This window comes from Cupressus sempervirens, chromosome 5, assembly GCF_028749045.1.
Source record: "Cupressus sempervirens isolate cs-2001-9-10 chromosome 5, ASM2874904v1, whole genome shotgun sequence".
Taxonomy (NCBI): domain Eukaryota; kingdom Viridiplantae; phylum Streptophyta; class Pinopsida; order Cupressales; family Cupressaceae; genus Cupressus; species Cupressus sempervirens.
The window spans coordinates 913,028,561-913,045,138 of record NC_143122.1 but is presented as its reverse complement, the minus strand read 5'-3'; the positions used below and the strand labels follow the sequence as shown (position 1 = coordinate 913,045,138).

Here is a 16,578-nt window from a genome sequence, read left to right as displayed (position 1 = left end):
AGAATTACATCAGTTGGGGGTAAACTATGAAAAGCCATAGTGATTGTGATGAGGGGAAACAATATGAAATTTTAAATTTGGTAAGTGATTGTAAATGGGTACTTAACAAGGCTTCAGGTCAGGACCCATCCTTTTTAGATTATGGGGGGATATCTAAAATAAATCAGCATAATTAATTTGTGAGGGAATGTTAGAAGCCATAAATTAATTATGTTGATGTAGACAAAGTGGTCAGCACAAACAAGAGCCAACTCCAACCAACTAGCCACCCAACACATACAGTCATCTACTGCACCATCTACCATTAATTATGCAACATACTCTGATATATGGTCTCATAGCATTTAATATCTATTTCTCTATAAATTAATAGATTGGGTTTGTGATTTGCATAGCCCATATTTGGGTTTCTCTTCTAGGATTTCCTCTGTACCTAATTTTATAACTGAACATCCTTCCAAATACTATCAATAATTTGACATAATTTAAACAACATTTTGTTGAGGGACATCATTCCAACAATCTTCTACTACATGACCATTTTTCACACTGATATATCCTTCACAATTAGGTAAATATTCTTTCACTTTTGATCCCAACACCTTCAGCCCCAACCATAATGCATAAATCAAACAGACCTTTGCAGTATAACAACAATCAGCAAACACATTCATCTTGGTTCAGCACTCTTCATCTATTTGTTGGAAATGTAATGACAAGTAAGTGACTGAGGAGGGGTGTGAATCAGGAACTGATAAAACTTTTCACACTTAGATTACTACAACTTTATCTTTACAAATTATCTAATCTACTCCACACATGAACATAAAGTAAAGAAATCAACACCATAACACTTTGACACAAGATATGGTAACCCAGAAACCCTCCAAGTAGAAGGTAAAACTGGGGTGGGGATGACACCCACAAGCTTTACTATTGCAGTAATAAAGTTGGCTTGTTAGGGCTTACAATTGATCACTTCTGGTGATCTACTCTTTTAGGAGTATGAAGGGCTGTTAGGTCCACCTTGCAAAAGGAGTTTACAATACAATGAAATATCTGCTCTGTTAAGAGAGTTAGCAAAAGATTGTTAGGTCCACCTGGTTAAAGGATTTGAGTCTTTGACTGATGCACCTATTAGGATGAATCAACAAAATGATCTCTACAATGCAACTTGATTTGCTAAATAAGATCCTTTGAATAATATGATCACCTAACTATGATGAATGAGTCTCTGCTCTGCACTTTATACAACCTTGTAGCCTAATACATATTTTGCTCCATATTCGCTTCTTGTCTCCAAAATAATCATGTATCTTCTATTCTTGCATGTTTGACTCTGGACAAATGAATTTGTCTTTCTTATATACCCTTCAAACAATAACTATACCAAGTCAGCTCCCACAACAAATATCTTCATAAATACCAAATATACCTTTACGTCAGCTCAAGTACTGATGCTCGGGAAATACAATACTGTTGATCTTCTACTGACACTTGGGTAATGCAGTGAGCTTGGGTAACATTGTTGCTCAGTTAGTACTAGAAGCTTGGATGTCACTATGGAACTTGGGTAATATAGGAGCTGAGTTCACACTTAGAGCTCGGTTAATTATATGAACTCGGTTCACACATGAACTTGTTACCATTGAAAATATTGAATAGCTCGAGTCATACTGTGAGCTCAGCTAACACAGTATACCTTCATCTTCTCGGGCTAAACTAAAGTTTGCTCCCTGGTGGAAAGCTCGGTTGCAATATTAACCAACCTTCCTGGATAGCTTAAGTGGTTTGTCACTAATTGACAATATGTCTTGCCATAGGGTCAACACTATTCTCACCCTTTGGCTCTGATGCAAAGTTGTATTTTTCAACTTGGCATAATTATCTATAAATTGAATGGTAAATGCATGTGTTAAGCAAAGCCCATATTTGGGTTTCTCTTCTATAGGTTTCTCCTCTGTGTTGTAATTTTTAACTTGGTATCGGAGCCTAAGGGTGAGCATAGTCTAAAATCTATTTTGAAACCTAAATAAAAAGTGGTGAACAATATCATGCAAGATGAATGCGTCTGTTGATTGGTAAAGCTTGTTGCGGAGAAGCAAATAAATGCAAATAGCAGAAGAGTGCCCAGTTGGAAAGAAGATATAGAAAAAAAAAATGTTCGAAAGGAATCTGAAGTATGTGGCCATGGAAAAGTGAGTTGTAGCTGTGCATGAGAAGATTTTCTAGAAACTAGTAGCTTGCAATCTCTTCAAAATCATAAGAATGGCAGATCATTGAAGTCCGAACCTGCAATGGATAGAACTTGCGTGGGCATAAACTATGCTGCCAGTATTGGAGAGAAGAAAGACTATTGGAGTCGCAATTGTTGCTCGCAATGTCATAGGGGTTCCGAGGTGAAAGCAAGTCTTTTTTTTAGGGAAAAGTGCTAGCTTTTGGGTTTTTTTATCAAAACATATTGTGGTGCTTTGGTCTATGGTGTGTTTGGAGTTTGGCTTATATTTGTTGAAGTGTGATTGTGGGTGTTCATTTGGTATCAATGAGTTTCAAATATGGAATCTACAAATTTATCTCCTTGGCTTGTGTAGTTGAATGTTAAGTGTTTGAATGGATCATGTGTCACATGAGAAGATTCGCTTGAAACAAATAGCTTGCAATCTCTAACAAATGATAAGAAAGGCAGATCATTGAAGTCCCAACCTGCAATGAAAAGAACTTGTCAGGACATAATCTATGTTGCCAATATTTGAGAGGAGAAAGATATTGGAGTCACAGTTGTTGCCTGCAATGTCATAGGGGTTCCAAGGTGAAATAGTATTTTATTTAAGGGAAAAGTGTTAGCTTTTGGGTTTTTTGATCAAAACATGTAATGGAGATTTGGTCTGTGGTGTGTTTGGAATTTGGCTTATATTTGTTGAAGTGTGATTGTGGGTGTTCATTTGGTATCAAAGAGTTTCAAATATGGAATCTAAAAATTTATCTCCTTGGCTTGTGTAGTTGAGTGTTAAGTGTCTGAATGGATCATGTGTGAGTACCTAAAATTATAGATATTAGTTGCAAAAGTTAGTTGTGATTGCATCAAGCGAAAATAGTTTGTATTGGTGGTGAGTTGGTATACTAAAGTTTATTCTCATGGTACAATGGGGTCTATCTCAGATGTGTACTTTGGTTTGGGTTGAAAGTGTTTGGTTTAGCAGTGAGAGAGTATCTATCTAATTAAGAAGGCTATGTTGGTGTCAAAAGTGGTCATGTAATATCCCTAAATGGAGTGATGAAGATTGAATTAGGGGTGATTGTTAATGGGCTACATATTTTGGATTAACTTTTTGAGTGCATGTCACCTTTGTTGAAAGGAAAATCTAGAGAATGTATTGTACCTAAGCTATTGTAAGGGGTGCATTATTGGTGGTACCCGACACCCCAAAGGTTTTTGATTTAAGTTATTGATGAAACATGTATCTAAAAAGGATTCTAAGTACCCAAGTATCTCGGTAGATAGATTTCTTCTCATATGGACTAAATAATCAATTTTGGTGCAAGTATAGTAGGAGAAAAGCCCAAAGTGGTGACAGGTTCCCTGAAATGATGATTTATGGTCATTAGAACCAGTATGTGTTTGGTTTGTGGTAATTCAAAACCACTTGACTGCAAAGTTTATGGTGATCTTGAAACTATTTGTAAGTGAGATTTGTGGTGAGACAAAACCACTTCCGTGTAAAGTTTGAGCTGATCTTGAAACCACTTTTGTGATGTTTTTGGAGTTTGCGGTGAGCTTGAAAACACTTCGAATTTGCATCGGCTAGGGGTAATCTATAAAAACTTAAAGCCTCAAACATCTAAAGTTAGAACCATGGTCTATCAATATAAATATATTTTTAACCAAACTCGTCTATCTGATTTTCAGTTTCATGAAGTGCCACTAACATAGCCTCTAGGGTGTCCTTAGTATTTGAGAGCTTGAAGGTAAGGGTGTCTACTTCTTTCTTCTTCCTCAAAGCCCTAAATAAATCTCTACAAGATCAAGGAGATGATCTCGATCTAAAAGTAGGTGTAAATAAACTAATTTCATTGTTTTCATCCCTTCCATAATCACCTACATACTTGTCCCACAACGTTTCAAGGGTGGGGACGAGGAAGGGGGGACGAAAGGGGACACATTTTTGGGACGTTTCCTAAGGAGCCAAAAAAACAGGACTGTAGTATACAAATTTTCAATGTGTTTGTGTATGCGTGTGTAATTTATTTTTAAAAATATATTAAGATATTGAAAATTTATGTTTGAGAAGTTCCTTGCATAGGCATTTTATCAAACCGTTGTATTTGAATAGAAAACTAATAAAATCATGTGTTCAGTAGAGACCTAACAACAAACATTTGGCATGCAAAGTCAGATTTCCATTTCAACTTCATGAATTCTGTCAAACACTTGGCAGGCAACCACTCCTTGCATATAGAACAACTTTTTCTTGGACAACTTACAAACAATATAAAACATATAAAGGATCAGTTACACATTCCACTACTCAGTTACAGTTTGGTAGACAAATTTCAGAACAGTTGATTCTCTATCTGTGAAGCTGAAGAATACAGTGAGAAGTCATAAAGTTGTTTGCACTTGATTATCTCAGCCATATAAGTTGAAAATGCAGACTCGGCCATGAGCAATCAGTGGAGATGTATGCACAATGTGCTCTAGGAGTCGCCCAAATTCAGCTAAGAGTTTAGCATGGCTGTTAACTATGTGCTCTCAACCTAAAGCCTGGTTAGTACACCACACTCCATTTTTGCTAGGGTTCGACCACTTTAGACAATGCCACACTGCTCTATTCACCCAGCTAATACCAAGACTCCTGCAAACAGTATATTTCTGATTTTGCACAAGAGAATAGGATTTAATTACCCTTATAGCTGCATCGAGTTCTTCTTCAGTACTTCACCATCATTTCAGACTTTGTTGAGACTTCATGACCCATTTTCTCCATGATCAAATGGCTTCCAGCATTCATATTTTGGATTGAAGGAAAATCTTCTTCAACCTGATTATTTGATTTCAAAACTCCACCATTAAGTCCAGATGTCAAATCCATATGAATCCACGGATCATTGAAGGAGTGAGTTTCCATCCAAACCTTCTTGGTTCCAAGGGTTTCCGTCCTTAGAACTTTCCAGTCACTGAAAAATAGCAACAATGGAGAAATTATCTTAATAACATAAACTCATAACACGCTCTGAAAGGAAGACAGGGATTGTTTATAAAGACTCCTCAAACTCCAAGTGAAACTCCATGCTCAATGAGGGATAAATCATTCTTTATTTTTAATTCCTCCTTATGGAGTAGGTTCTCTAACAAGCTGAAGAGTTTTGTTAATTAAGGTGAGTATATATTGTCATTATATAAAGTCACTTTATGAAAATGACTTAAATACACTTCAACCCCCTTTCTGTGATTATATCATAAAGTCATTTGGCATAATTAATATTATTAAACTTGAAGTTGTTTTGACTTTAGTTATTTAACTTAAATCATTAAGCCCCTGATTATTACAAACATCAACTCGTGCAATAAGCCATCCACTTTCCAAATATAGATATGATTCCAGATGATTACCCCGTTGACTTAATATAAATAGTAAGTATGAGAAAAACATCCAAATCAGTTACTAAAAATAGTAAGTGTGAATCAAATCGCCCTAAATGATCTCTAGGTAGCACACCACTAAAACATATTAAAATAAGAATTTGGGGAACAATAATGTTTTTAAGTTCTCTTCGAGCATTTGAAGTCAGAACATTGTTTTTATATTTAAATAAGATCTACGTTGCCGGATTCGAGCTCGGGTCTGCGACGGGTCCGGGCAGGGTTCGCGTTTTGGCACGTAACCGGGCGGACCTGCAGGCCAAAACACGGACCCTACCCGGACCCGAGTGAATCCAGGCGGACCCGTGGTAGGTGGGGCCCAAAACAGCATTAAAAATATGTTTTTTTTTTTTTTTTTTTTTTTGCCAAACCCTAAAGTAAGGCCTATTAGATGCATTTCATTCATCTAATCTCTTATTTGCTTTGTCATTTTGGTGTGGCCATTTTGCAAGTTTGAAGAGAATGTTGTAGAGATTGTTTGTGGAGTCTCAAATCCTTCAAATAATCAGTGCTGAGTGTTCCAGGTATGCATTTGATCCTTCCTTTTGCTTCTTTCATAGTTTGTTTTTAGTTTTTTTTTTTTTTATTGTTCTAAATTTTTATCAAGTTTTGTATAAGTTTTGAAAAAAAATTTAAATTTGTTTTTATAGATTGCAAGAATCCAAGAATGAGTAGTCAGGGTTCAATGGGTGGGGTGGGATCCCAAAGATTTAAAATTGATAAAGGCTCTCCTTTGTGGAACTATACAACAAGAATTGAGCAATGTGCCGATGGGGGAGGGTATATATGGAAATGCAATTTTTGCCAAAACCAATATAAAAGCTCCTATTACCAAGTTAAACATCATTTGATAGGTCAACCAGATCAACGGATTTCCATGTGTGAGGGGCCCCCAAAGGGAGGTAAAAAAGGGTTGCCGACTCCTCAAATAGCAGGCATGTTAAAAGAACAACAAGAGGCTAATAGGTTAGTGTCAAAGGCAAAAAAAAGATAAGTCAAAGCAAAAACCACCAACACCACCCTCTCAAACAATCAGTAGGCCACATCCCTCCCTACCTACCCCATCTATGGATGAAAATGAAATAGAAACACCCGCATCCCGCAAGAGAGGCCCATTAGATACGGCATTTGAAAAATAACAAGAGAGAAATTGCTGACATAAAGATTGGGCGTTGCCTCATTACAAATGGTGTTTCATTCAATCTAGTGAGATCCCCTTATTGGAGCGAGATGGTGAAAGCAATAAATGATGCACCTCATTGTTACCGATCCCCTGGATATGAAAAGTTGAGAACCACCATATTGCATAAGGAGAGAAAGAATGTAGAAAACCTCCTCAATCCAATAAGAGATTTTTGGATCCAAACGAGGTGGGCATTATGGATGGAAAGATTGCAAAAACTGTCCATTAATAAATGTGATTGCTATTTGCCCCAAGGGGGCAATGTTTTTGAAGGCGGTTGATTGTGAAGGACAAGTAAAGGATGCAACTTTTATTGCCCAACTTCTCATTGAATCCATAGAGTCCGTGGGAGCTAACAATGTTGTCCAAGTAATAACGGATAATGCTAAAGTTTGTAAGGCTGCAGGTGCTTTGGTAGAAGCACGATATGAGCATATCTTTTGGACACCATGCACTATCCACACCTTGAACTTGTTGATGAAAACAATGGGCAGCCAAATTGAATGGATGAAAAATGTGTATGAGGAGGCTGAGCAGATCCAAATGTTTGTGACAAACCACCATATGTCACAAGCAATTTTCAGAACTTTCTCCCACTTGGAATTATTGAAGGTAAATTTTAAACTTTATTTAGCTTCATTTATCATTTTAATTTTTGTGTCATACTTTACAAAATTTAATACATATTCTTAAAGTTTTGTGTTATCAACTTATCATATTAACTTACAATTTGAATTAACATGGTAATAGGTTTCTGAAACAAGGTTTCCTTCACACACAATCATCCTTAGACGACCTGTGAGGGTGAAAGAGGCATTGGGTCAAATGGTTATTAGCAACAAATGGAGTGGATGGAAGCAAGCTGATACAAAAAAGGCCAAAACTATAAAGGATTGATCTTGAGTGATGATTTTTGGAATAGGGTGGAATATGCATTAGAACTCACCGAGCCCATCATGTCTATGCTTCGGTATGCCGACACAGATGAGCCTTGTTTGGGGAACATATATGATGCCATGGACTCCATGCTAGAAAGAATGAAATCAGTAAGTTTAAATTTTGATACAATACTTTATCCTTGTTTATTGAGAGATTTTGATTTTTGATTTTAATTAAGTTATTAACACTACATCAAGATAACTTACATGTACATCATTTAACATCCCAAGTCATTCAGAGGAGAGAGCAAGATCCTGATACCTTGTACACTAAGGTGGAGAAAATTGTTCTACATCGTTGGAACAAGATGACTACACCTTTACACCTCCTGGCATATGCACTTTCTCCTAGATATTATAGCAGTGAGATACTTGCTATTCCTGGTAGAGTGGCACCATATAGAGATCCTAAAGTTGCTGCTGGGTATAAGAGGGCATTTAATAGGCTCTTTAGTGATCCTAATGTGGCATCAAATGTTAAGAGAGAGTTTGTTGATTTTGTCTCAGGCAAAAATGCAGAACCTGATGCAATCAATGACCAAAGTAGATTGGATGCCATTAGATGGTGGTACTTACATGGGGAAAGTTACATGTACCTCCAACCTCTTGCCATTAAGATCTTGTCACATGTATTTAAGTTTTTTTCCTTTTCTTATGGCCACTTAGCTTGTCAAATTAGCACTCTTAAATTCCTATTGTATTGTAAAATTACTTAGCCAATTTTTTTAAATTTGTTGGTTGTCTCTCTAGGTTGCGAGCTCTTCTGCTGCTAAGTGGAATTGGAGTACATACTCCTTTATCCACTCAGTGAAGTGTAATCGGTTGGGTTCAAAGAAAGCAGAGGACTTGCTAACTATTCACAACAACTAGTGCATCCTATCACGCAAGGATCCAGGATATAAGAAGGGACCAGAGAAGTTGTGGGATGTACTACCTGAGACTTCTGACTTGGATATGACTGTCCAAGATATATCTAGAATTGCCTTGCTAGATGTTGAGGAGGACAAGGAGGAGGATGTGGCTGCATCTTGGGCTAGTGGAACTGGTTTGGATTCCAATGATGAGGAAAATGTCAATGATATAGATGAGGATGAAGCCACTGATCCCTCATATTTTGACGACCCATTTGACCCTTGAAGGGCATTTGCATCTTTGATAAACTATGTTTAAACATTTGTCATTGACTCATTGAGTCATTTATGATTTATCACCATGTTTCACAGTTTCAAAGTTTATTAAGTCATAATTTATTATCTATCAATCTGATGAAGTAGTCTATGTTTTGAAATTCCATTTTGCATTTTAGTAATTCAATGTATGATTTTATTTACAACATTAGCATAGATTAATGAGTGAGTATTTAATGTTTATCTTTGACATTTGGCATTGATCAATAATCAAGTAACATTGATATATTCATGCTATGGAATGACTTAGTTTTACTTTTACAACTATGTGAGTTTTTATTTTATTTTGCATATATATATATACACACTCACGAACCCACCCACGAACCCAAATGGGAAAACAAAATTTGCCCAAACCCATGAACCCGAACCCCGAACCCGAATCCATCCCCGAACCCAAATCGGCAACTTAGAATAAGATCAAGCAAAAGAAAGCATCACCAATGATGTATTGCCCAAGGGCTGTCAATATTAAGAGGAACTAGTAGCTTGTTTCTTGAATCAGCGGTATTCAGGTCTTAGAACTCTCTGCCCTATTCCAAGATCATTTAGACAATTGATCTAAAACAATGCCTGGAACCTTGGCAATGGTTTCTTGCATGTACAACTGAGATCTTTGGTTTCCAGATTTTCCTTTCATGTCACTAAACCTTCATTCACAATTAAAGGTTGAAATACTTTATCCCTAACCTAATGTGAACCTAAACAATAGTTCTATCTGGTAATCTACTGAATAAGTAAGAAACTTGACTTTCTAGAAGATGTTGGATCAAATCATGAAAACACATTACCACAGCACAGCTGCTGATTTTCTAGCTATGTAAGTTGTGACACAAGACCAAATAGGGAAGCTTTGTGTCTACAAAGGCAACACGAATCTCCCATCTCAGTTAAGAACAATGGTAAACCTTAGACAAGCCCACCACCACTGCAGAGTTGCAGATGCTAACTATGGTCAACTACGCTAATACATTGGAGTTACCCACACTGTTTGCTAAACCTAGATATTAGAATGAGGTTCACAAGGAGAAATAGTTCATATCTATGGTAATGGTCTCACCCACATCCTCATCTCTTATCCACCCAAAACCATCTCTCTATGTATGCCCTTGAACACATTTTAGTTTTAAAAAACCTCCTGAACTTATCTTCTTAGGAATACATTGTACAACTTTGTTTTCTAACATCACCTTTCTTCCTCCTTATTCCCATCACATCTCCACTAGCAAAGAAAAAATCTTGATCTTATCCATGATCTCATTGGGATTGTTAGAAATAAATGCCTTGTAACCATTTATTTTTCCCCTTATTTGCATGAAAATGTTTATAATCCCTATGCCCCAGCAGCTCAGTTTAATTGGTTTGGCTATCTTCTCTATTTATGCAGTATGTCAGCGAAACCAAGTCCAACTCTCAACTGAAATGTGTGAATAGTGTAGGGCAATCATCTACTTGCTCAATAGCCTTTAGAGAGAACATGCCATGTTGACTTAAATGCCACTAAGGGTCGAGCTCAATGCACATGTCCAAGCCATGGGGGCTCTCATTCCCCTCAACTATCAAAGGTATTGCAATCCCTACTAACACACTACACACTCTACTGAATCTAAAACACTGCATGACACACACCTATCCTTCCCCTAACCACACCTATCCCCATCATCACATTAATGTAGTTCCTAAAACCCACCTCAATAATCACACTCTTATAAAAAAATTATCTCCCTTCAGAAGCGCATGAATGATCATCCATTTTCATGACAGAATTGCTATGGCTTGGCCACATGAACAATGATGCAATTGTCAAATTTGAAAGGAGTGTTCAAAAGGTTCTGCATGCTATACTAATCTGATTTTCATCAATGTCCAATGCCAATATACAGGGCTCAGCTCAAGCAAGCTACTCCCTATTGATTTGCTAATGAGTTCATAGAGGAAGGTAGTGTGCATAATCCCGGCAGCAAAAGTACTCACACAGGAAAAGAAAAGAACCATGTGGATGATTACATATCACAGAGCCAATCCACTATTATCAACTCATACCTGAGAAAAGAGGCGCTGCCTGTTTGTTTCTTTGATGAATTTCAATTTCCTCAAGTTTGGGATTATAATTTCTAGACTCTCGCAGTATGTACATTTAGACGTTTAGATATTTCAGTTAAAAAAAGAGATTACATTTAAGTTATATTATATCTACCGTATGGCTACAAGCCTGTGGAAGGAGCAAGAATTTCTAAGAATTTTTATCCACAGGACAGAGAAATGAATCAGTTCCCTGTATTTTGTCTTTATGAAAGACTGGATCCTTTTTAGACTTTCTTTTTTAATGAACTGATCATTTGCAAAATACAGTCTGTTTAGACTGGGAAGATATAAATAATATTATAATATTCACAAGTAACTGATTCCTTTAAGGTCTCATTCACCAAGATTAAATTCTGGTTTAGATCAGGAAGATATGAATAACTTCTATGGGAACGAGGAATATATAAACAACATTACTGAATGGACAGAGAGACCTGAAATACAAGAAAACAATCTCCACCTGTAAGCCAAAAGAAAACAATCTATAGAACATGCTCAAATCTAAGTGAGAATTTTTCCTGAACAGTGACCTTCTTGAACCTAACTGAACAATGGAGAAGCTAACACAAATTCAAAAAGAAAATAAGCTAACACATACTCGTATTGTAACCTTGGTCCCATTTAGTAAGAATGCAAAACTAGCTTCTCTTTAAAACCAGCTTCACTAACTAAAGTATGCGCTAAATTCAGACTTGTTTAATTTAATCAAATCATACCAGAAACATGTTATTGCAAACCATAGCGAACAAACAGTGATTGACATCCCATGTCATTATTGCATATAGTGGCACTGGAGAGCTAAATTTTGTGTTGCCAGAAATCATACTCCCAACATTATTAATAAAATATATGAGAATTTGTGGGCACATACTTTGGACAAAAAATGAACAAAAATGAAAACGTAAACTTAAATCTGACATCCTCATGGGTGCCAATAAGGGTTTGTTTTCTTGTGATGCCCACAACAGTGAAAAAGCAGCCTGTTATCATCTAGAGGCATATAGTTATCATCATCCAAGATTTGCATAAATGTAGAAAGCAAATTCTGAGAAAACACATTAACTGTGGCACTTCAACAAAGCTATCTAACAGATTTGGAATAAATAAAACACATTGATGAATAAGATCAGACTGATATCATGCAGTAGTCACCAAATGAATAAAGACAATCTTCATATGCAAATGTACAAAAATTTACAATAAAAGACATGATTGGCAAAGCTTGCAAAAGAATCTCAAGATCAACAGACACACACCACTAATCTAATCTGAAAGAAAAGTTGACAAACACGGATGTAACAACTGACCTTTTCAAGTAGAACAGATGTAGCAAGAGATATTTCTCCTGTCATTATTATCATGAACACCAAAAATGGAAGTGAAAGAAAAGAATTATAGAACATTAGCTCAACTGATGAAAGCCCATCCTCTGCAGCTGACCTTTCAACTAATATCAAATATGCTGTCTACAATACAATAGTTGTAATTAGTAGTTGTCAAAGATGGTTAAATCACTGAAATTTCCCTTGACAAGATCTTAGATAATAGATACAGCTATATATTTTTCATGGGGAGGCACACCCATGTATGCTTTTCCCTAGTTGTAAAAAGAATTACTAAAATAGACATGCATGAATGTATTCTATTACCAGACAGTTTAGAATTAGTAGTTTAAAGAGAAACCTGAAAAAAAACTGAAGTAAGTGCCAAGGAATATCCAAGAGCATCAAATGAGAAATCTCCCAAAGCCGCAATGATCACACCAATGGCTGTCAAGATTACCGATAATGAGACCTGCAATTAACAATATGTCAAAAATCCCTCATTGTAAAATGACTTTATTTTCAATAAACCTAGTTATTACATGAATTATGATATTTTCTTGTCACATGCATCTTCACTAGGATATGAAACTACTACCAGGCACTTTGGTTTGCAATTTATCTATTTCATTGTTTCTTCTTAATAGAGAATACAAAAGCAACATCTATGCTAAATTTATGACTGCTACTTTTTTCATTGCATTTAATTTACAGGATTTTTGGAAATTCAATTTTTGCAGTCATAGAGCTAGGAAGTTCAATTATTAAAGAAATGTTTATTTAAGTAATTTCTAAGATAAACAAATAAAACTTGTTCATTCTAAGAAATGGTGATAGATGCATCTCATACAATGTAAAAGATTCCAATATCCAACTAAAATGCAACAACATCTTCAGTACATATCAGTGTGCAATGCACCAAGATAACATGAATAAAAACATTGTTTAAAGGAGCACTTTATAAAGCACCGGCTTAAACAGTGACAACAACAATTGTTTTCCTCACAATTCACAAAACTCTGACAGATCAATCCCTCGGTTGTAACTCCTTTGATTCTTTAAAATAAATGCTTAAATCAATTATTCAAGTCTGACAATCGCCAACGAGCAGATCCATCACCAGAAAGGCCTGGCTATTATTCTGATGCCATTTTTGTTCAAGGTTTTTGGATTGCCCTCAAAAGAATCCTACCACTATCATGAGAAGCAAATTTTTTGGACAGCTGATTACAATGCTAGGAACAATGAAGATAGAATGTCCATCTTCTCTAGAAAATATGAAGTATTTACACATACAATCTCTACGATACACAGTGTCTCAACTGTACACTAGTCACACACACAGAAAATCCTCAGAAAATGTATTCTGGAAAATAAAAAGATAAACATAGAAAAGGAAAATGCAGTAGAACTAGAGGCAGCAAGATAGAGATTCAAGAATGGACCCCAGATCAGTTATTTTATACATTATTAAAATATTAAAGATCAACGAATACTTCAAAAAATACAACTTTGGTCAGACATATCACAGAGGTCTGCCATATATTAGTGACATTAATCAAAACTTATTTCAAGTTTTGATTTTCAACTTCAAAATGTTAGATGTAATTTATAAAAGAAAGGAATTTCAGAAATTGAAGTCATATGTTGGATCAGTTTCATAGATACAGCATTAAGAAAAGAGTACAATTCTATGTTCCAGCAAGTTCCTAGGACGGGGACAATAGGGGGCCAAGGGGCAATAGGGCCAAAGCAGGTTTTTTTGGGAGGCCATTTTAAGGGGATGACTATAAGAATTAACTAAATGCTCTGCTCCACAGAGTTTCCAGGACGGGAACATGTTTCTAGGATGGGTATGGTTCAAAGCCAAATTTTAGGGGAAGGTTATTCAAAAATAGAGAATTTATATATATATATATATATATAGAGAGAGAGAGAGAGAGAGAGAGAGAGAGAGAATTCAAATATGCATATCAGAACATTGATAAACCATTCACCATAGACATTTTAGAAGCTTAATACAATGAATACATAGCAAATAATGAAATTCAAATGCTTTCAGTATAAAAATATGGCATACATATAGCGAAAATATGCAAAGGCTCCAAGTTTCATGCATGAAAAAATACAAAACAGTAAACAATAACATAGAAGTTCAACTCCATAATCATATGGACATAATAATCAAATCAGGAGGGTTCACCATTTTAGCCTCCAACTAGCATTTGGTAATTTTAAATTGAGAGTAATACCTATGTAAGGCCCGTCCATCATTAAAAAAAAATTGATAAAATCAGTATTTAAAAATGGCGTATATTTACTTGTAGGGAAATAGGGGACAAAATTGGGTCTAGGGACAGTTAGGGGACAGCCTAACTGTCCCATGCACCCGAATCCATCCCCGAGTTTCCTCTGATGCCCAAAACAATGTTTCGGAAGCATCCCCAAAATGGAAAGAGGACGTTGGAATCCCACCTCTGCGTCCTTGTTTCATACCCAGGACAGGAGAGGGGATTCAAGGATAAGGGACATGTTCCCATGGAACATAGGAAGAAGGAGAATGTTAAAAATATATGTAAAATTCAAATATTCATATGATAGCATTGAAGGCATTTATCATAGACATTGTAGAAACTAAATACATAACATTAGATTTGAATTGAGATTTTGATAAACAAATTGCAATATCCCTAAAATAGGAGAACCTAGATTTTGCCTTAGATTTTAATTTCTATATAAAAACTAGTAGGGTCTTAGGGGTACCTTTTTCTTTGATTGAGATCCAACAAGCAATTTAGGAAACATTGTAATCATAATTCATAATTAAACATTCTTAAGTTAGAAATATACACATATTAGATTACTAGATTGTTTGAATCAGATATAAGATATCTCAACCATAGGAGTAATAAGGCGGAATGAATTGAGGAGATGCCTAAGAGACCCCTTACCCTAGGCCCAAGAGCAGATATAACATCCCTCTTGGCCTCGTGTGGCCCTTTCCATACATATGAGGTGGCATACCTAGTGTGTTGTCCTATTAACATTTTCTCCATCCTTGTCACTTCTACCTCACTTCTCAATGATTGAGTACTCGTATGCATTGGTTCACTATGATAGAGGTCATGACAATCATTCACAACAAGGTGCCCGGAGAGTCCCTCCTTCCTGAGCCAAAGGCAGTCCCTTTGTCCCCCTTTGTCCCCCTTTGGCCCAATGGAACTCCTCAGTCACATACCATGGGGTGGCCTGCTTACAAGTTGACCTCATCACCATTTTCCCTCCTATGACTCCCTCATTTCCCCTACCATGTCTAATTGCAGCAGACAGGAAACATAAATGATATTTCACACATAAATTCTATATACCATATAATTCATGAACTATTAATGAAATGCATATTACACCAGTATGCATGTTATAACACTACCATATTATCTAAAACTATATGTATATCTATATAAGCAGCCACATATTAATATTATACCTTTGAACTGGAATCCAAATAGAAAGTCAAAATACTTATTATACAAAATATATAGATAGTAGGTGACACCAAGAAATTGCAGATTTGAGTTATTTTATTCTTATTAATATTTCTCTCTACCGATGATGCTACTTCTAATGCTATCCCTGATACTGATAGAACAAATTCAAATGCCTTATTATATTTTGTTTGTGGAATAATACAGAGACGTCTTGATATCAACCTCTTTCCCTTATGTTAAACGCACCACATCATGTTAATTATTAACCGCTGTATATCGAATCAGTCTGTATATACTAAACACAGCATCCTTTCCTTATGAAAATCAACTTGTTAATAGACATTATTCTCGCCTTAACCAATTTTATATAAGTCATTGAATAACTATGTTTCCATTCATTATACATATTCCTTCCATGCTGACATGTAAAATAGATCACTCATAACCCATTGCACTCAACTAACACCAACACTCTCACAATAGTTTTCATGACTTAATCGCTTCTCTCAATGTTCTTTATTTGTGATATTGGATGGAAGCATTGCTTCTCTCATCTTTGTAAAATTGCTAATAGATAAAGAGAATATCGCATGACTAATAATCGTTACTTTCAATTGCTAAGAACAGATACTATTGCTTGTTCGAAGGTACCATGGTATGCAATGGCTGCCAACTTTATTGGGTGTGTAATCTTGGAGCTATGTCATCACTATCTTCATCCTATGTAGGGAGTC

The 16,578-nt window shown here is 36.0% G+C and overlaps 1 protein-coding gene across 1 annotated transcript in view; it reads right to left on the bottom strand.

Moving 5' to 3' along the window:
• Nucleotides 1-16,578, bottom strand: part of UTR7 (UDP-N-acetylglucosamine (UAA) transporter family) — a 130,182-nt gene that overhangs the window by 39,372 nt on the left and 74,232 nt on the right. Inside the window, exons 4-5 of the mRNA XM_089832892.1 lie at nt 12,718-12,828; nt 12,342-12,500 (exon numbers count right to left, since the gene is read on the bottom strand). Coding sequence (XP_089689018.1) covers nt 12,342-12,500; nt 12,718-12,828 — 270 coding nt within the window. The remainder of the gene's footprint in view (nt 1-12,341; nt 12,501-12,717; nt 12,829-16,578) is intronic.